At 40.7% G+C, this 22380-nt stretch overlaps 1 protein-coding gene across 10 annotated transcripts in view; it reads right to left on the reverse strand.

The window, feature by feature from the left end:
* Positions 1–22380, reverse strand: part of myo9aa (myosin IXAa) — a 132337-nt gene that overhangs the window by 60016 nt on the left and 49941 nt on the right. For all 10 annotated transcript variants that reach the window (XM_035999903.1, XM_031290011.2, XM_035999904.1 and 7 more), the window contains exons 3-4: positions 1989–2083; positions 1837–1899 (exon numbers count right to left, since the gene is read on the reverse strand). In XM_035999903.1, the coding sequence (XP_035855796.1) occupies positions 1837–1899; positions 1989–2083 (158 nt within the window). The remainder of the gene's footprint in view (positions 1–1836; positions 1900–1988; positions 2084–22380) is intronic.

Here is a 22380-nt window from a genome sequence, read left to right on the forward strand (position 1 = left end):
TAGATTTATAAAGTTACCAGCCAATCAGATTCTCCACTAGCCACATGTTTGTTTGTTTGTTCCTAACTAACTTTACGTCTTAATTTCAGCTCCTCTGGTTTGTTTGGCGCTGTTCCCTTGGTCTTCTCCGTTTCAGCGTAGCTCGTAATCGATACCATGCACGCTGGGCACGTAGCCAACGGTTGTACGACACGTCACCAGATAAGTGTTCATGGGAAATGTAGGATTAGTACTACAAACAGTGTTGGAAAACCGCCCAAATTTCTTGGCCAAAAACCATAGACTGTATATTAATGGACAACGCATCCGGTTCGGCGAAGTACTGCAAATGCGGAAGTCCCCTAAACCTGCATTCTATCTAAATTCCAGCAGGCGGCGACACGTGCGGTTGCAAAAGGAGTTCAGTTTCTGTAGAAGTCTATGAGAAAGTGATCCACTTGATTTATTACCTCAGTAAACATTTTTCATGAGTTTAGTCTAATCTAGTTTTGAATTATGGTCTCGTTGATTTTAAAATCGGCGATAAAGCAGGGGGTGTTTTAGGGCGTGGCTATGATGTGATTGCCAGTGAAAGTGTGTAACGTAACGTAGAGTGTAAGGGCTCCTCCCTCACGTCTAAAATTGTCACATCCACAATCAGGATGGCTGCGTCCGTAACGGCAAACTCGACGACTCATAGCTGATCTCCACAAACCAATGGGTGACGTCACACATGCTCTGTCCATTAATATACAGTCTATGCCAAAACCAGACCAATCTGGCAACATTTCTGCAGCCGGCCGATTCAAACTGACCATGTCATTTGCTTCCTTCATCACCGGCCAAATTGGCTAGTAACTTTACAATGCACAATGCATTTGGCTACAATTTTAGGATAAATATTTAGCTTGTTGGCTTGTTATCCACAAGTGTTAACTGACGATGGAAACAAAGCTGACAGGGACAAACAAAAGCAAAAACTAGAAAAATAATCATGCAGGTCCGGTATCTCATTTTGTTTGTGTGTACGAGTGTGCATGTATGTGTGTGTGTGTGTGTGTGTGTGTGTGTGCACTTTTTCTGACAGCATCTAGCTGCAGCATAAAGGTTAAAGGTCAAACGTGTGCAGCAGCTGTGTGACCACACACACACACACACACACACACACACACAAGCTTTTATGGTCCTGGAGTCAGCAATCCATCTCAATAAGAGGTGGCTGACGCAGGGGGCCCACTGCGAGCCCCCCATGGTGAGGTTAACCCTCGCCACACCGTCCAGCCAGTCCAACACATTAGTGTCAGCTCCACTTAAGAGCACAGTTATCTTCAGGAATCACACTTTGGCAAACTCAAACAACTGGCTTTCAGAGTTAAATTCACTCAGACGAACATTTGGTTTAGCCAAAATTCAAATTCCATTTATTTTATGCATGCTGCTAGCAACAGTTTGAAGCAAAGTGTAGTTCAAATGTCACGTAAGATTGATTCAACAAGTTCGACACAACCTAGTTTGTTGACATATTGTCCATATTTGGGATCTTAAACATCATCCACATTTACACATTCATTGTCATTGTTGAAATAATAAACCCCAAGTATAGTTTATTACAGTGGTGGCATGTAACTACTGTAAGTACAATTTTGAGGTACTTGTACGTTGGTTGAGTATTTCCATTGTATGCATTTTATAACATGCGTGTTGTTGAACTGCACTTCCCAACAGTACTTTTTTTTATTTCAATGCTCAGATATGAAGCAGTCACTTCGTGCTTTTAAAAAAAAACAAAAAAACATGAACTTTATTTTTGGATTTCTAAGATTACGATTATGATCTGCTTTTCTGAAAAAAGCTCACCGCTCATTGTGCTCCTGATAGACCAGCCTCGACTTCTCCAGCAGGTATTTCTCCACATATGCTCTGAAAAAAGATAATACAAGAAAATGGTTAACTTCTTTTTTTTTTTCTTTTTTCTGTAAAATGAAAAGCCTTCGTCTCTGGTTCCTTACCCTCTCACAGTGCCACTCTCCTGGTAGTTCACCTGAATGAACTTACCAAAGCGACTCGAGTTGTTATTGTGGGCTGTCTTTGCGTTCCCAAATGCCTGAAGGGGAAGGGAAAGAGAGCAAGACGTGGTGAGATGAAAACAAAAAATATAGGAAGAGTCCACATATCACATATAATACACACAGATTAGCGACAGACGTATGTGGTCCAGTTCTGTGTCGACTTTAGGTGTGGATAATTTGTTTGTGGGTCAAGCACACAGAGACTTTGGCCTCGTGCCAAACATTGTCTTCAAACACTGTCAGCCTGGACGGCGCGGAGCGAGCTTTTCCCCTTACATAGTTTCTAATAGCGTCAGTCCGAGACAGATTAATAACATGGTTTTAGGATCTATTCAAGTCAGAGTCAGACAAATTGCCAGAGTGGGGATGAAGGAGCTGGGGCCAGCAAGCCTGATGGGGGGGAAAAAAAGCTCCTCTGTGATTAATGGGATCCATGTGGCTGTGTGGAACATGTGTAGTGGTTGTACTTTAATAAGACGGTCCAGTATTTTCCCTCACAGCTCTGTTTACGTTGTATGGCTACCCGGAGGGGAAGTCGTTTTTCGGCCTATATAAACCCTGCAGTTATTCGTAGCTCCGCCACAAGTAAACAAATTCCTCAGTGAATCACTTAGAGCTGTCCCTAGACCTGCGTCTGTGGAATAGGAAAACACCCCTTTCTGACCCTGCCCTTCACCAACGCCACTCACTAACATACAAGCATGCTAGAAGAAGGCTAAGTCCAAGCTAATTAGCTACATTGTAGGGCTTCAGGCTAATCCTAATGCACAAATTTGCAGCTGAAACTGCAAGGAGTTTTATCATCGCTACATTTCCCTTGAACTTCAAAAACATCATGGCGTTTTTTTTTCAGGGCGGGCAGTGATTTTTTGAAATGTATTTCAGTTTGCAATCAACAATAATGGGATATGGAAAGAAGCAATATATATAATATATATATATATATATACACACATATATATATATATATATATATATATATATATACACACATACATACATATATATATATATATATATATATATATATATATATATACACACATACATACATACATACATACATACACATATATATATATATAAAAAAAAATTAGGATACAAGTCTCTTTTCCAGCCGCAAACAACAAGTCCAAAGTGGGTTTTTTTCTATTCAAAATGAATCGATGACAGTTGACTAACGTTTTGCAATGCGCTTCAGTCACACCGTACACAGGGTACGTACAAGTCATGTAGGATAGTCTTTTGAAAAAGTTAATAATGCAGCTCTATAGGGAAATAAATGATCTCTGTCCCATTATAAGTCTATGGGCAAAGACAATCATACTATTAGGATGCTTTTGGGAATCAGGACCCAGGACACTTTACTACCAGCAGAGCCTGGCTAAAAACTGGATCACAGCAATGAACTCACTCTTCACTTATGACTCACCAAGCTGAACAATTCATTAAAATGGGCAGACGCTGTGGAAAAAATATATTTAACTCTGCTGTCTGGACAAAGAAAGAGCACACAAGGTCAAACTGAGGAACAGTGACGATATCATTTCACATCCAGAAATGTGGGTTTTAAAATGTGATGCCTGATGCATTCGACATTCCCAGAGAGATGAACTGGTATTCTGTTCCCCACTCCACGCGTCTATGAACTGTCTAACCGGCCCGGTTCAGGAACTACAGGTCAGATGAGCACAGACTACCATCAGTCAGCGTCCCTGAGAACTTCCTGAATGGACAGCCAATAAAAAGCAAGCACTCATAACAACAACTTGCTCGCAGACATGTTGAGGAACTCGGGTCAGACAAGTCAGATATTGGACCTTTCAGTGTTTGCTTGGCATTCAACATTTTGTGTTGGGCCAGCAGGAAGCAGGATGTGGTAAAATTAAAATACTGAGAGCTGATTAATGTTTAGGCACCGTGTATTCGTCCACCTGGTCTGTGTAAAAACATATTTTTTTTTACAGCCGACAGTTTGTATACTTTATAAACTTGGCAAGCTGCATATCCACGGCAATAAAACACAACAGAAGGGTCGATATGTCCTGACTGACCTCTGGAGGGGATGGAGTTTCTTACCAACATGCAAGAAAAACATAAATGCTTGCAAAATAACTGGAAATAATACACTAGCTGTCATTAGGTCACTGAACTAGTTAGTGACTGTCATGATCACTAAGATAATTCCATCATTTCAATTTCTAAGAATAAAAAAAGATATTAGCAGTGACATCTGTCACACTGTCCTCACAACATCAGACACTCCCTTACTGCAACATGTCAGCCGACAGACACATCAAACAATCAGTAACAAATCTGTTACAGCAGGCGACATATTTCACCCAAAGTACCAGCAAATAGACCCGAATACAAAGCAGCCACAAGACAAGTTGTCATTACAGAAAGACAGAAAAAAAACACATTTTACTGCACTCTTGCTCTTTCCACATACCCAACCAAACCACAGCAATACAAATTTGATCTTGCACCTTCTCCTACAAGAGTTGTCAAAAGGTATTCTGGGAGATCTAAGTCACTAACTGGAGCTTAAGTAGAAAGGGCAGGCTGAGGCAAAGTGGGAAGACAATTTCTAACATATAACAGTGGAAGAGTATTGAAGGGTAGATTTCTTTCCCCCTGCGAATTATAACAAAGACTGAAAGGGACACCAGAGCTAAAACTGTTTGTACAGACGTGATTCGCACCACTACAGTCACTCTAGCAGGTCAACAACATTATTCTTGGCTTCAGACCACAGACCGAGCCAGACCAATGACAGACTTGAGATGGTGCCAGCGTGTTCTGGGTGTACCGTATCTCGTCTAAAGGCTCGGACAAAGTCGCTCAGAGGAGGCACAGACAGAGAGGATGCCACAAAGCAGATGTGATGTCGTCATTAAAAAAAAGCACTTTGATAACCTGACGTGCCAGATGGTTTGTTAAAGCTATAGTGTGTAGTTTCTGTCTCCCCCATGAGGAATTCTAAGTAATGACAACAACACTGTCCGCGCATCCACATGATACAAGCCCTCCGTGATCGCGCACGCGCCCCCACCCCTCCTCGATGCAGTTGCTAGTAGCTAAGGAGGACACGGAGGATTAAAAAAACATGATGGACTCTTCAGAAGAGGTAATTATCTTCACTCGAGTTTCTGTGCGGGAAAGTCACCTGGACGACACATTCTTCTGAACATAGCCATACGGAGAAATACAGAGAGAGTTGTGTGGAGCTGATAGTCTTAAATAGCTTTGTAGCAACTCATTTGGCAATGGCTTGAATGTAACGGACGTTCATTACTATCAAAAAGTTACGCACTAAAGCTTTAAAGTGCCCATATTATGAAAAAATCACTTTTTCTGGGATTTGGGGTGTTATGTTGTGTCTCTGGTGCTTCCACACACATACAAACTTTGAAAAAAATCCATCCATGCTGTTTAGAGTGAGATACGGTTTCTGAATGTGTCCTGCCTTCAGTCTCTGGGTGAGCTGTTCAAAATCGGCACGGCTTGTGACGTCACAAGCCGAAACGAGCAGGCTAACCGCAACCATTAGCTCGTAGCGTTAGCATGCTAACGCTATGGCTAACGCTAGCATGCTAATGCTAGCATGCTACCTCGTTCTCAATAGCAAAGCACTGCTACAACACACACAAGTTCACCATAATCTACAAAAGAACTACTTACATGTGCGCCCTCATTTAGAAGTCTCCCAGCTAATCCTGCCTTGTAACTGACCAAAGTTGTAGAAACAGCCTTTCTTTTACTGTCTATGGAGCTAGCTAGCTGACATGATCTACATCTGAGCTACTGGGCATGTGCAGTGCAATCAAAGATAGTACAGAAGAAGAAGAAGAAAAGAGGTCTCATTCTGTAGCTAAAACAGAGACCAGCTGAAAAGAGGATCTGCAGCAGTGAGAGAGAGCGCTGCAGTACAACAAAAATATGGTGTTTTTTGAAAATTAAACCATGTAAACCTATTCTGGTACAACCTTAAAATACAATTATGAACCTGAAAATGAGCATAATATGGCTGCTTTAACACAGAACCATCTGAGAAGTCGTCACTGGAAACTGTTTGGAAAAAAGACAGGTACTTCAAAAAATACCCGGCAGGTGATTGGATGAATCATCCACGTCCACCATTGTTGTTTTGAACAAACAGTCTTGGCCGTCACACACTCCTAAATCACGCCCGTAGCTGCCAGTAGCTCCTCGCTGGACGCTAATTGGTTCTGTTAGATGGGAGTTCAGACAAAAGCATTACTTGAAGCCTAGTCTCGCTTTGCCAGACCTTCCTCCACAGCGCTGCGGAGGAGGGTCTGGCTAGTCCACACAGCATTCCAGGATGGGAGAAAAATGTGCTCTGGTTTATTGGCATTTCTTTAAACCAATCACAAATGTCTTGGGCAGCACTAAGCGCCCGACAGAGCCACGGTGCCGCTGCCAAATAGCCTCGGGAAGGAACTTGTTTTGATGGAACACATGTACGTTCAAAAGTTGTTTTAGTCGTGCAACAGAAAACTCAGATTGGACAGATAGTCTAGCTAGCTGTCTGGATTTACCCTGCAGAGATCTGAGGAGCAGTTAACCATATTCCTCATGAATCCACCGGAGTTTAAAATTCCAACACAACTACTTGAAGCCTGACAAGATGGATTTTAGTATGATATATGATCCCGCAATTATCGTGTGATCTTGGGACAAATATTTCCAAATTGGGCCCCTCATCTACACACTCCAGCACCATAGACCTTTACATGGGCCCCCCCCTGGGCCTTGGGCAATGGGCAGGGGTTATCTGTACCCTTTGATCCCCCTGACGGCGGGCCTGTAAAGAAGGCTTATAAAATTGTGCTTTTTTGTGATGACGTAGAATAAGAAACATCACTGGGACCTGATCCATTGAACAGGGCTGGTATGCCTCATTAAATCTATCTCTATATCATTAGTTTAGCTAAAAAAATAATTATGTTTGCATTAGGAATATATGATGTACAGGGTCATAGATCTCGAACAGGAAAATTGTTTAAATTAGGAGGGTCAGACCAAGAGTTTGGTATCTGTACTGTACTCCCTGTTTTCTTCATCTGCTTACAAGACCCTACGTGTACAACAGGTGTGGTCTAGGGATCTGGGTCTTCCTGTTGATAATGGATCGATATTATGGAACAGTAGTATGGTCACGAGTATGGTCCACTGTGGTAGAATCCTCGAAGAACCCTGATCATCAGCAGATCTACTTGAACTTTATCCATAGGACTTACCTTACTCCAAGGAAACGCCACATAATGAGAATTAGTCCCTCTCCAATATGTGACCTCTGCGCTGATGGGAAGATAGGCTCTTTCATGCATATGTTTTGGGAATGCAATGCTCTACGCTGTCAAATGTGTTGGGCACTGTAGTACCTTCCAATGACTTCCAATTATCATATCCCACTAAACGTGCAGGGTTAGCAGGCCTAACCGCAGACAAAAAGATACTGGCTCTCCGCTGGCAACTTCCTTACAAATATACAATGGCTAAAACATTTTTCTTGATGTTATCACCATAGAGCTTCCAGTGGCTAGAATGCACGCCGTGAGTGAGAGAACTATTTTACAATGGGCTGGTGCGTATGATAAGGTAAAGGAACTAGTGAAATGAGGAAGTTTGTTTTCTCTCTATGCTTGATGCAAGTAACGTATGATGCTGTATTGCTCTAACTTATCCTGAGATTTTGGGGGCGAGAGGGGGGGGGGGTCGCCACCAGAGAGGGTTTGTGGGAAGAGTGAAGCAAAAAATGTTCTCAACTGTTGTGTATCCTATGCACTGGATGTGTACTGGATGTGTGTTTTTCTTGCTCTCTTTAAGAAAATAAAAAAATCAATTTTCTGGGAAATCAATTAGACTTCCAGCGCAGGCAATCAGTTCAGATTCTATTAATGCTCTGTCTGCTGTGAGGTAATTAGGTCTTTATTAGTCTTTTTATGCTCCGATTCATGCAGTTGGAGCAGAGACACATGGCTTTCAATCATATGAGGATGACTTCATTAGCAGCTTCTTGCGGACAAGAGAGCCGAGTGAAAACACACTGTTGTCCTGGGTCGAGTCTGCAGGGAGTTGGGAGTGTTTCAGACGGATGGAGGGTTTCACGCTAGGCGCTCAGATAGAAATTGCAGACAAAAAGCTTCTTGATTCAACTCAAAGGGATTATCTTTCAGTTAGTCATCAATTGCTTGGGGGTTACTAATGAATTTCCATGCCGGGTTGTGTTTAGAGGCCATGTGACAGCACGGTCCCAAACAACACAGAGAAATGCTTTGTCTGAATTTCAAAGTCACTTAAGTGAAATGAGCCATGAGATAATATACAGCATTCTTCTGACTGCAAATTGATTTAGGAAATTGTCACCAAATTTTTTAGCATTCCTTCCCTGACGGTATCTACGCAGCATCTGTGTGAGTCAATGGTTACTCCAAGGCATTGCTCATTTCACCTCCGTCGATTCATATCCTTTTCCGAGCCCATTACCATCCACCACAGTGTGCGGACAGGATGTCAACAATAGAGTGAAAGGGCAAGTGACTCGGCCCAACATGTATCATGGTTATGTCACAGCGTGTGTGGGCAGATAACGTTCTCCAGAGGCTAATTCGTAACCATGCTCCGTTAAATCTCACACCTAAGGTCCTGCTGACCAGAGTGGACTGTGGTCACTGTGGTTGTTGAATCACAGCACAGGGCAGTCATGGTTCTCAGCTGAGTGAAAGCCCGGTGGGATGTGGGTTCTGGCGGTTACTGCTTCTGTCAAAACAGTGTTTGAGGTAGGATGTGTGAAGGTTTAACAGTCAGCATGAAACATTTAAGAGGCTTTTCTCTTCTGTGCACGAGGAGGAATGAACATATGGGAGCTTTTTTTGTGATTGTTCTGATTCAGCCATTAAAAAAAAAAAAAAAAAAAAAAAAAAGGTACCAATGTTTGGTTGCAAGCTTGGTTTAAAGGTCCCATGACATGGTGCTCCTTGGATGCTTTTATATAGGCCTTAGTGGTCCCCTAATACTGTATCTGAAGTCTCTTTCCTGAAATTCAGCCTTGGTGCAGAATTATAGCCACTAGAGCCAGTCCCACAATGAGATTTCCTTAGTATGTGCCATTTCTGTGTCTGTAGCTATTGAGGAGGAGAGAGGGGGGGCAAGGTGGAGAGTGGGGGTGTGGCCTTGACCAACTGCTCGTTTGAAAGCCATGATGTCGCTCTCTTTCTCACGGGCGGGCCAAATTCTCTGGGCGGGCAAAGCAGAGAAAGGGGAGGTAACCTTCCTCCTTATGACATCATAAAGGGAAGATTCCAGAACGGCCCATCTGAGCTTTCATTTTCTCAAAGGCAGAGCAGGATACCCAGGGCTCGGTTTACACCTATCACCATTTCTAGCCACTGGGGGACCATAGGCAGGCTGGGGGAACTCATATTAATGTTAAAAAACCTCATAAAGTGAAATTTTCATGCCATGGGACCTTTAAGAGTAAAGGTTTTCGTTTTCGTCTCGCTTTGCTAGACCATCCACACACTGAGGAGCGGACGAGGATCTGGCTACTCCACATAGCATTCTGGGATGGGAGAAAAACGTGCTCTGATTTATTGGCATTTGTTTAAACCAATCACAATCGTCATGGGCGGTGTTAAGGTCTGCACGGAGGCGCTGTAAAATAGAGAAAACTCAGATTGCACAGATAGTCTAGCTAGCTGTCTGGATTTACCCTGCAGAGATTTGAGGAGCAGTCAACCATAGTCCTCAGAAATCCACGAGTTTAAAATTCCAACACAAAAAAAGCGGAAGGAAACGGACATACATGCATCCGGCGGTATTTCCTGCGGCACCGGAGCAATCCCGGAAGTGGAACGTCAAGGATATAGACTAAGGTTTTCGTAACACAGCACTAGATCATACCGTCAGAAAAGCGGTTTTCCTTAATTCTGAGTAAGCTCATCATCACTCTGCCTCAAGCACCCCTGGGAGCAGATCTGATGGTCCAGTGAAATTAGCAACATAGACGTCTAGCTTGACAGGTTTTGCAACCCTGGCAAGAAGAGACATCACGCTTGAATGAACTGCCATAAACCTCAGCGCTTGTGTGTTTGGGGTTTTTGATAACGGTTGTGTCCAAGAACATTTTAGCTTCAAGTTTTAACAAAACTGTAGTCACATCTGTTAATACTGCTTAATTATGTGTGTGCACACACACAAATGTAGGAACATTAACGGCCTGATGGGAAATAAATGAACAGGCTAAGACTTCTGGAATCACATTCCCATATACAGTATCTCATGAAATCAAACCACGTAAGGCAGCCATTCTTCTAGCTGATGGAAACTACAATGCTGCATGGATATTTTTTTTTATTATAACAACATATGGAAGTTTCTTTACCAAATCATCATGTTACAACATAAAAGTCTGTATGTTGTTACAATAAACGTTTCTTGTTTTAACAAGATATGTTAGGTTTGTGGCCGGGTTGGGTCAGTGGGTAGAGCAGGCACACATATATTTAGAGGTTTATGCCTCGACGCAGAGGTCCAGGGTTCGACTCCAACCTGTGACGATTTCCTGCATGTCTTCCCCCTCTCTTTCCCGTTTCTCACCTGTCCTGTCCATTAAAGGCGAAAAAGCCCAAAAAATAATCTTAAAAAAAAAAAAAAAAAAAAAAGATGTTAGGTTTATGTAACAAAAGGAAAGCTTTGTGATATCAAGATAAAGTGATATTTTGTTATAACAGGAAGTGTCTTAAACATAACACCACATAAATTATCTACTTATAATGTGAAAAGGATTTCTTTAAAACGAGGCAGATTTGGAGCCCTTAGAACAGAGGCAGGCTAGCCGTGTCCCCCTGTTTACAGTGTTTATGCTAAGCTAAGCTAAGATAAGCAGCTACTGGCTGTAGCCTTATTTTTAACGGACCGATATGAGAATGGTTTCCATCTTCTCATCTAACTCTCCACCGAAAAGCAAATGAGCGATTCCTTAAAAAGGTTCGTGAATCACTGGACTTCAGCTCACAACAACTATGTGTGTGACAGGGAGAAAGATGGAGAACAATTAGGAAGAAAAGAAGAAAAACTTAATGAGAAAAAGCAGTGACCTTTTGATCAGGCCAGTGGCTAACTAAAGTATTTGGCTCAATTAGAAAGTCCTCCTGAGTTAGTAAGAAGGAAGTGAACATGAGTCACAGGGATGGAGATGAAAGCCAGGCATAATAGAAAAATAATCCCAGATCCCCAGGGCTCCTCAGCTATCGGAGACATCTCTCATATAACATAAACCTCTCCGAGTTAGAGAAGATGAGTGGGGAAAAAGCAACATTCCTAAGTTACAAAGGCCCCTCAGACAGAAGCAAACTTTCAAAAACATAGAAATTAGCGAATTCATTTCCCATGCTATTCCACAAATTGCAGACCTATGTAGGAATCCTGTAAGAAGACAGTTTTCTTATCCTCAGGCTGTGTGAGAAGTTCTCCATCATTGTACTGTGTTTGAAAATGTGAGACTATACTGTATAAGCAAGGAAATAGGGTGACTCATGTCCATTTCTGAATGAATCCATTTCCCATGTTTACTGATAATCATCTGAAAGGTATAGACAGACTTGAGCTGAGATAATCTTATTCTAAGTTAGCCTAAAGAGAAGATGGTTACATTAGCAATAATGACTTAGGGTTAGGGTTAGTTGCAGCATGATGTTAAGTACCTGTAGTGTTAAGAGAAAATTCAGTATATCCAAAAAGTTGGGAACACGGCTGTAACTGAAATATCCCTAATCATATCCATATTAAATCGAAACCTTGTGATTTGGTTCCCTGCACCATTTGTGGGTGGCAGCATGTGGGCTTGTTTTCTCCAGTAGTGAGTCAGCGCAGCGAGCTGCCTAGTCATTCTTTATCTGTAATAAAGGTGTGTGTGTGTGTGTGTGTGTGTGTGTGTGTGTGTGTGTTCAACTTCCTCTGACTGCCTCCCTCACACATCTGATCCCTGCTTTATTTGTGTTTCTTCTGATTTCACTCTCTTCCTCACATTCTCTCTCAGACATCACAGATACCAGCGGAAACACAAACACCAGCAAATATCACTGGTACTGAAAACATCTATATATCAGTAACCACAACTTATAACACCTGTGGTCAGAGGGTGAAAACACACACGTCTATGGTGGAGTGTTCGACAGAACTGAAAAAGCAGGACAAAAACATAAATCATAAACAAAGGTCTGCTGCACCAAAAACTAAACCGGGTCTGAGACAGAGAGCAGACAAACAACTTATTCCAAACAATAACAACACTTCTGAGTTTTACTCCGCTTTCAAACATATCGATGCATCCACACATAAATAAATTGAATTGCTCTGGATTTAGTAACTATTGATGTTGATTTGTTGATAGTTTTATGCAATTGTGCAATTAAAAATGAATGCACAGTTTTGGCAAATATCACTGAACTAAACTATGCCATCCAAAATTGGATTATAGAAATATTAGTATCACTCTTAAAATCCATTTTCAGTTTGAAGAATTAAACTGGATTGCATGGGAAGGGAAATGTTTCATTCCTCACTGCACTAAGTCAGTCTTGCAAAGGGCTATGGGTACATGGCAGCTACTAAAAATCTTTTCTCATCAGATACATAAAGAAAGCCAATAAGAGCAACTACTGTAACTCTAGAGAGGAAATCATAAGAACAGTGATACAGATTTATTTAAGAGACATTCACATACTCTCTTATTGCAGCTTTCCAGTGTAACTCAGTCTGGATTATGAGTATGCAGCTGGAGTGGAGAGATATGACGCTCAGCTAAATTAAAGGTTAGTCCTCTTTGTTTTTAAGTTCCCATCGGCAATGAATTCCCCCCGACAGTAAACACACACACACACACACACACACACACAGATCTTGACAACATCAGAGATACAGCACACAGACACAGATTTACTCATGTACATACTGAGAATAAAGTAAGTGTGTGTGTGTGTGTGTGTGTGTGTGTGTGTGTGTGTGTGTGTGTGTGCTTTGTAAAAGAGCTAAAATTAGAGATGTGGATGGCTGGGCTCAGCTGTATGTGTGGCCACAAGCAGGGAGGTGACATTTCAACACAACTGCTGGAAACTGAAATGGGAAATTAAGACTCACACTGGGCCTTTCCCAGGAGCTCAGGGTCCCAAGGAACCAAACTCAGGAAATAAAAGTTAATACATTCATGTTTGGGTTTCCACCCTATGGAGTTGAGCAAATTAGACAGATACGGGATTAGAGGATTTCGAGGTGGAAACAATAACTTAGAAATTGAATCCGCAACTATCCTGATTATCGAAAAAGTTCCTTTGTTCTGACCTCTTTAATGTGGAGATTTGCTGGTTTTCGTAGGTCTCTATTAAAGTAAATTCAATATCTTTGGGTTTTAGACTATTGTCATCGATCACTTTATTTGTCCCCAAAGGGCAATATGTTGCTTAAACGCAAAACAAAAGATAAAAACCCAACATTGGTCAAACAAAACAGGCAATTTAGAGAAAAGTGGTTTACGAGTGGTTTTCACCCTTTTCTGACATTTTGTAGACTATACAATGAGTCGATTTATAGAGAAAACAGTCAACCAGTTAATCAATACTGGAAATTATCATTATGTGCTGCTCTACTGTGTGTTGTTGCACACGGGACAACGCATTTGCGTATTTTGTCGAGTTTTGGGCAGTCCCAAATTATATTGGTTAAGTACCCTGCCAAAACCCCTCAAACATCAGTCAGACAGATCATTACTTTGTATTTTGACAATAGAAGGGTTTCAAAACACCTCGTTTGACCCTCCATGATGAGCTTTTTTATAGTCTATGTCTGGTTCCGATGGTATTCTCCCACATTTCTTCTGAAATTCTAATATTCATTTCCAAATTCCATTTTTATTTGATATTCAACTGTTGTTTTCTATTGCTATTCTAATGTATATAAGCTGTGTGGAGGACTTAAATATGATACCAAGAACACTGATAAGATCACATTATAAGATTTTCTAGAAAAATAAAACTGATGCTAAATAATAATAATAAGACTCAAAGAGTAGGCTCAAAGCAGTTCAGGTCCAGGTCAGACGGCATTTACTGCACCTGTAACTTGTCTGAGAAACATCTTCAGTGCAGACCAAAAAAGTTGACTATTTTGAGCCATTACATTAAAGTGCTCATATTGTGCTTTTTGGCTTTTTCCCTTTCCTTTATTGTGTTATATATCTTTTTTGTGCACGTTATAGGCTAAAAAAGTAAAAAAGCCCAAAGTCCACCCCAAAGGGACCTACCATCTCCAACAGAAAACACTGTTCACAAACAGCTCCAAACAGCTCTATTGTAGTCCAGCCTTTACTTCCGTGACAACCGTGCGTCACTTTGTAACACACGTTATAATGTTCGCCTAGCTGCTAGCATGGCACGCCCTCATACTCTGCTTCTGACTGGCTAGTAGTCCTTAGCGACTTTGAGTTCGTGAAAAGCGCTATATAAATTCAATTTATTATTATTATTATTATTATTATTACCTAGCTACTGCACATGTGCGACTCCCAGCAAAGATGGAACAGAAGTGAGATGTCTCACTCTGTAGCTAAAACTGAGAGCTCAACACACAGGGTGAAAAGAGGAGCTGCAGCAATGTGCAGTACAACAAAAATATGGTGTTTTTTGAAAATTAAACCATGTAAACCTATTCTGATATAACCTCTAAATACAATTATGAACCTGAAAATGAGCATAATATGAGCACTTTAAAATAAATCCTAAAATCATAACATTATGGAGGCAGGTCTGTATTTCTGCATTCTTCCAAAAAGAAGTTAAACTACATTCTTCTTAAGTGTAAATAGACATACAGTCCTTTGCTGTGTGGGGTGACTATTTGTAGCCCAGGCCTCTTCTTTTTCTGTGAAGCACAGCTGCCTTACAGGATTTATTTCATACATTGTCAAGATGCCTTTGACGCAATGTCATTTCTCACACTGGCACACAGAGTCTGCTCTGTTCTTCAGTCATTCACCTCGTTGTTCCTGCTCTTTCTGCCATGCGACAATTTCAAAGAAACCAAACTTTCCCCCAGCTGAACTTTTGACCCAGTGTTACATAAGAGAGCTCGGTTTTTCTGAGAAAGAAGTTCATGTTGTCCAAAGACGTCAAATCCATACTTTCCTAAAAACCTAAAAGGAGTGGCAGAACAAATAGGACCGGGGAGCTTCTTGTTTCGGCATTAACTTTACCAGGACACAACAATAGCGCAGTGTTTCCTCGTGGTATGGGATGAGGTAAACACAGAGAGGGATGAAAATATGAGGGAGGGAGGCAGAAAGAGTTACACGGAGAGAAAGGGAAAAAAAACTGAAAAGTTCCGTCTGATCTACATTTCTTTACATCTCTCATGTAAAGAAATGTAGATCAGACGGAACTTTTCAGTTCACTTGTGGCGGTATTTCATTGCTTTTTCCACTGCAGAGAATCAAGCTAAAAGAGTACTCTGCATCCATATCTGGAGCTTGTACGGAATGTGTTCCTTTTGACTCCACACATCAACCTGGACCTGTCAACATTTAACAGCAGTTAAGCTGGTTTGTAAAATGATGCTAACTTGACATTGTTGAGTTTTTCGAGGGTGTTCAAATCCCTGAACAATAAGTAGCACTGGAATGTTAATTAAATACCCATGACAATGTATATAAGGATTTTTTTATTCTATACTTTGTTTTCAATTTTAAGCAAATATAGAAACGTAAACACGATTTTGTAGCTCCTAGCCAGCCCAAAGATTAAGAAAGTTTATCATCTACTTTGAGCAAAATATGGAAGAGTAAACACCATCATTTAATGTCTCTATTCACCTGAAGAAGATGGTGACATTTGTGTGATAAAATGGTAAAAGTGAGAGGAAGACGTTTTTCTATGGACGCAGTAAAGATCATTCCCTTCATCCGCCTGTGAAAGGTTTGATAATCATCGCGGCCTTATCATACTGCAGGTTATTTCCTGGTGTCCAAAGAATGTAGCATGCAGTTATCTGTACCTGAGCTTCACATTTCTGGATCTCTGGATGTGATTATGTAGTCAAGAACCCACAAATAACTGTGGACAAGTGTTTCCCTAACACATCAGTGATGATAGCAACAACAAAAAGGCAGGAGAGCTGCCAAATGAGGGAAAGTGTGAGCATTTGTTAAACAAATACAGGCCCTTACTGGCATTAATATCACAAACATAGCATGGATCTGCAGTTTCTTTCTTCTTTGTGATAATGTATTAACATAATTATGTTAAGTCCTCCAGTATCAGTGACTGTTTTGATGTTTCTTCACCTTCAATAAAACGTGAAGACTGATTAAGGGGCCATGCACACGGAAACGCTTTTTGGTGTAAACGCACGTTTTGCATCATTTTGGCCGATCGTCCCTACGAATCCTGTAAACGCACTGCCTGAAGACGCACCTTTTTTTTTTTAAACCTGGTCCCAGGGTGAAAAAATTCGAAAACGCCGCCCTTCACCGTCCAAAATGAAGCCGCATACTTGCGTATCAATGATGTCATCGCCACACCCCTTGACCTCTAGGCTTCGACCTCTTATCCCGCGACGACGTCTCATAACAACAACAACAACAACAATTCACTATCGATCCACACAAACGATTCTGGTTTCCTTGCACTAGTCATTTTCGTCGTCTTCTTCTTGCGTTTGGTTTCTTCTTCTACTGTCCGTTTGTACAGCGTGCAAGCTTTATGCACATGCTCCGCCTCTTCTTCTCCGTTTTTTGGTGAATTTCTGTAGCAGAGACAGCGCCACCTATAGGCCTGGAATATGAAGTAGCGTGCTGAGTCATTTACAAATGGATCCGTTGGGACGCAAATATTAATTATTAAAAAAAAGATTGTTTTGGTACATGTGGACGTGGCCTCAAATAAACCAAAAATGAATGTCCAAAACAAATAAAGCTCAAGCCCAGCTATTTGTTTAATGTATTTACTAATTTATAACTCACGTCTGGTGATAGTTCAACAGAGGGACCTTAATCCTCCCGTCATATTCAGTGATAACCGCAGTATATGCCCCGCATTGCCCTGCTACGCCCTGAACTGCTACAACTATTATTTCTAGTCATAGTTCCACTGTCTTTATTGTTACTAAAACTGCAACTGTTCACCATTCCAACTGCTATAATTATTATGAATCATATTTCTCTATATCTGTATATCTGTATCAGTGTCTGTGTCCAAACCGGCAGTGACAGATGGCGCCCACAAAGACCCTGGATCTGTCCGAGGTTTCTGCCTAAAAGGACATTTTTCCTCACCACTTGAGGTTTCTGCCTAAAAGGACGTTTTTCCTCACCCCTGTTGCACCAAATGCTTGCTCGTGGTAGATTGTTGGGTCTTTGTAAATTATAGTGTGGTCTAGACCTACTCTATCTGTAAAGTGTCTTGAGATAACTCTTGTTATGATTTGATACTGATCAATACAATTGAATTGTCCAGTCTTATTAGGGTCAGAAGGGATGATGCAGACTGAGTACATACAAAATGTCTTCACTGTCCGTCTTCATCAGGCTGCTGTCTGCAGTTTTTTGGGGGTTTTACCATAACAGCAGCAGGCGATGTTTGATAGTCATGAACTGCTGTCACTCCTTCCACTCGGCCCACAGGCTCAGCTCAGTGCTGTGAGTCACTCCACCGACATGCAGAGACACAAGACCTGATTGTTGAGTCAAATATCAAACTGACCACCGCACCCACAACAGTAATGAGCAACATAAACAGTCCAAGGAGAGATGAGACACATTTGCAAAAGAAACCACAACTAGAGCTAAAACGTTAAGTTGATTGACTAAAATTTTTTGATAGTCGCTGAATCGTTTTATCATTTTATATGATTTTCTAATATTTTATTTACAACACAATCCATATCCACACAAATTGTAATGAAAAAAGAAGCGTTGCAGCCCTAATTGTTGGGGTGCATTTTAGACCAGGAGTAAACTAGTAGCGCGATTTAAATCCTTTAGATAATAATTATCACTATGGCACTTCCCTTGAGACAATTATTTTGCACTTTTTATATCTTAGACTTTTTTCTCGGTTTATCTTTCTGTCCTTGTGCTGCTTCAACACCTGATTGAATCACATGAATCACAACACACCCATAAGTGAACCTGATCCAAATATATACACCCTATATATACAGTAAACAATTTCTCTGACAAACGTGTTCAGTGTGCTTCTCTTCTTCAGCTGGCATCAACACAACCGTGAGAAACAATAAACCAGAAGCTAACCTGAGCTGGCAAACCGAGTGGGCAGACTGGACCTCCAGGCCAGAGTCACTCGTATTGATCCACACACACACAGGGGGAGAGAGAGAGAGAGAGAGAGAGAGAGAGAGAGAGAGAGAGAGAGAGAGAGAGAGAGAGAGAGAGAGAGAGAGAGAGAGAGAGAGAGAGAGAGAGAGAGAGAGAGAGAGAGTCCAAGCCATCAGCTTGAATCTCTGCCAGCAGAATGCAGCACTGCAGTCATGGGTGTGGCCTTACCAATAAAAAGGCCTTTTCATCAATACCTTATAATGTGCTACGCTTTGCTAATGTGGACACTGAAAAATGTGTCCACATTAACCGCAATGTTTGACTGATTTCTAATTGGGAAATATTCACATATGTGGTCATATTATCTGCTTTATCCAACTACTACATCAATTCAATTAGAAACACACAAGTGTTAATACCGTCATGCTGAATGATCACATTGAGGCAGCTGGAGAAGCACGTGAGGGAAACAGCTGTCCGTCATTCATAACACACACACACAGCTCTTTAGAAAAGAGCACATTCGAGAAGCTTGAAGCAGATAATTCTTTGCATTTTTGCAAATAACATAAGCAGTTATCAAAATTGAAGAAAATGCTTGTGCTTTCATGTTAAATATGATGCTTGCGCTGATATTTCACTCAGCACAGTAAAAAAACAAGGGAGGGGAGAATTTTCATGTCAGTTTTGAATAACATGGTGACTATCTGGTATTTAAAGAGATTGTATTGGCTAGCACCAAAATATACAAGCTTCCACACTCTGATGTTGTAATCCCTTTAAATGCCACTCTCTCACATGCATGTCCTGTTTCACTCAAAATGTTTATTTTAATGGCTGGGTGGGGATCACTTCGGGTTCAAATGTGGCTGCAGACTTCAGAAAGGGGGATGAATTACATCAGAGTTAGTCAGTCATACACTAGTGCTCTTTACTGGTCAACATGTTTGATTTCTAGATGAGATGCAAACCGGATCAGATCCTAACGTACACGGTGGTACAGAGGTATAAGAGGTGTTATTCGGCCATGTTCATGGCTGAGCTCGGACCGGGCATTTTGTCTCCAGGCCAAAACCACTTGGGCACTGGCTGATCATTCTCAGTGCCACGCAACAGACGAAGTAAACACACACCGAGTTTCTGGTTTATACTAGGGTGTGAATCTTCACTGGTGTCACAAACGATTACGATTATCCTGTCGATTCAATATCACGATGCATCACCTTCTCGATATTATCATATACTGTATTGCTACGCATTTTTTTCATCAACAAATTCGAGCAGTCAGATATATATATGAACTCCCCTAGGGTTGGGTATTGTTTAGATTTTTTTCGATACCTGTGCTAAAACGATACTTTTAAAACGGTGCCTAAATGGTGCCTGAACCGATACTTTTCATTATTAGGACATGACAACGGTAAATTATGACAACTTTAATGCAAAGTTAGCATTGTCCGAGATGTCTTTTTCGTGACAACTTGACTTTAGCGAAGACAACAATCTCTGTGTTATGACAACTTGACATTAACCTAGACAACATAACCTGTCATAAATATGTCATGACAGGACCAATTATCAAACTTTAATAAACTATTTATTTTAAAGTGTTATTAAGAGGTTGGTTTTTACATTGGCTGTCATGAGAGCATTTTAATTGTGTCGTGAATATTTGTCCTTGACCTCAAGTAAAGTGAAACAATTTGAACCTGTAGTTTGATTTCATCATCAAATGCTTATATGACGGTGTCATGAATAATATCCTTGACCTCAAGTAAAGTGGAACCATTTGGACTTGTCATTAAGATGTCTTAAAGCGTTTAGTGACTGAATGTGCGTTAAGCTGGGTTTCCACCAGGCAGTTTGGGAACGATTCAATCGGATTCAATTAATTGTGCCATGCTAGGGTTTTAGCTAGCTGAGTCGGTGTCGCCAGACCGGGACTAAAAACAGCCTCCGAGACTTGCGGAGGAGGCCAGTTTACGACAGGGAATGCACTAACGTTACCGAGATGGTTTTCTTTCTGGGTTTAGCTCTTTGCAGCCCAGGGCTGAGTCAGCTAGCTAAATGGACAGCTGTAACGTTACAGCTAACCAAGCTAACGGCAGCTAACTATAGTTAGCAACAAGTCCAAAACTCAATAAATCACCTCGGTACTGCATTCATTGTCATCAAACTGGTCTTATAACTTTTAAGACATCTTAATGACCAGTCCAAATGGTTCCACTTTACTTGAGGTCAAGGATATTATATAGACACTGGGAACTTGTGACGATAATCTTCCACTACTTACTGACAATTTACATACTGCACAATTAATTAATTAATCTCTAAAACAATCATAATTATTAAAATCATCATTAGTTTCAGTCCATAGAGAAAGACATTAAGGCAAACAAGCCTGCACATCAGTGATGAAAATAGTCCTTTACTCAAGTAAAAAAGGCAAGAACATATTGAAAACAAAAACTCAAACAAAGATAGTAGTCAAGTATCGCATACATGAAAATTAACTAAAATATCAAAAGTAGGACTCATTCTAGAAATTTCAGTATGTGATATTATTGATCCGTTGTTGTAGCTCTACTCTATATACTTCCAGCTAGTTTAAATTCCAACATTGAATTGTTTGAGAATATTACTGTACATGTTTTGCACTTAAAACCTTATTTCCCAAGTAACTATTAACTACAGTTGTGGAGTAAACTAAATTTCTCTCTGAAATTGAGTTAAATCAACATGTGAAATATCACGACAAGAAATACTCAAATGCTAATGCTTAACCTTATGTACTGTACTTAAACCAGAGAAACTAAAGTTGTCAGTGCTGGAGCAGATTTGGTGGCATTGCAGTCCACGCTGTGCTTTGATGGAGTGACCCAAGTCAATTTGCCTACCTGTGTAGGATGTGTTTGACAAGCACTGAGTAAATGTGCTCAGCCATTAGGAAAACAGGCCTATCTTTAAGAGCAAACACTAATCCCACTCACTCCAGAAGCCTGTGTCAATATGCAATTTCTCAGTGCCAGCGAGTCGCTTGGATAACCTGCTGCCACTTTAGTGGGAATCTCTCCCTCTTACTTTTTTAATATTAGTAGTAGAAGTACTCCGATCACTTTACTTAAGAAAATGTACCATACAACAATGACAAATACTCCATTACAAGTAAAAGTCCTGCAAGTCCTGCATCAAAATCCTACTCAAGTAAAAGTGCTGAAGTATGATGAGCTAAAATATAGTATCCAATGTAAAAGTACTTGTTCTGTAGTCAAAAAATTAAACATAATGACTTTATTAGATTGTTAGTACTGATGCATCAATGTGTTAGCAGCATTTTCCTGATGTAGCTGGTCAAGGTGAGGCTAGTTTTAACCACTTTCTATGCAGTTTGGTATTTCAGTCCATTGGTTCCCAACCTAGGGGTCGGGCCCTTTCAAAGGGTCACAAGATAAATCTTAGGGGCCGTGAGATGATTAATGGGGGAGGAATGGAAACACACAAGTCTAGTAAATCATAAGTGCCCCAGCATTGTACTTCAGTACAGTAGAGCTGCAAAAATAAGTTTTCAACTATTTAATTAATTGCCAACTATTGTGATAATTGATTAATCATTTTGAGTAATTTCTTTTAAGAAAAAAAAAAAAAGTCAAAATTATCTGATCCAAGCTTTTTAGGTTTGAATATTTTCTAGTTCCTTCACTCCTCTATGACAGCAAACTGAACAGGTTTGAGTTGTGGACAAAACAAGATATTTGAGGACATCATTTTGGGCTTTGGGAAACACTGAGCGACATTTTTCACCATTTTCTGACATTTTATAGACCAAACAACTAATCTACAGATTAATCGACAATGAAAATAATTGTTAGTTGTGGTACTACAGTAAATGTGCTTAGTTCCTTTCCATCCTTTCCCGATTACTTGCAGCCAAAAGTAAGAGATGAACATATGTTTACATTAACACATGTTAACTTCAATAAA

The sequence above is a fragment of the Sander lucioperca genome, chromosome 3 (genome assembly GCF_008315115.2).
Source record: "Sander lucioperca isolate FBNREF2018 chromosome 3, SLUC_FBN_1.2, whole genome shotgun sequence".
NCBI lineage: Eukaryota > Metazoa > Chordata > Actinopteri > Perciformes > Percidae > Sander > Sander lucioperca.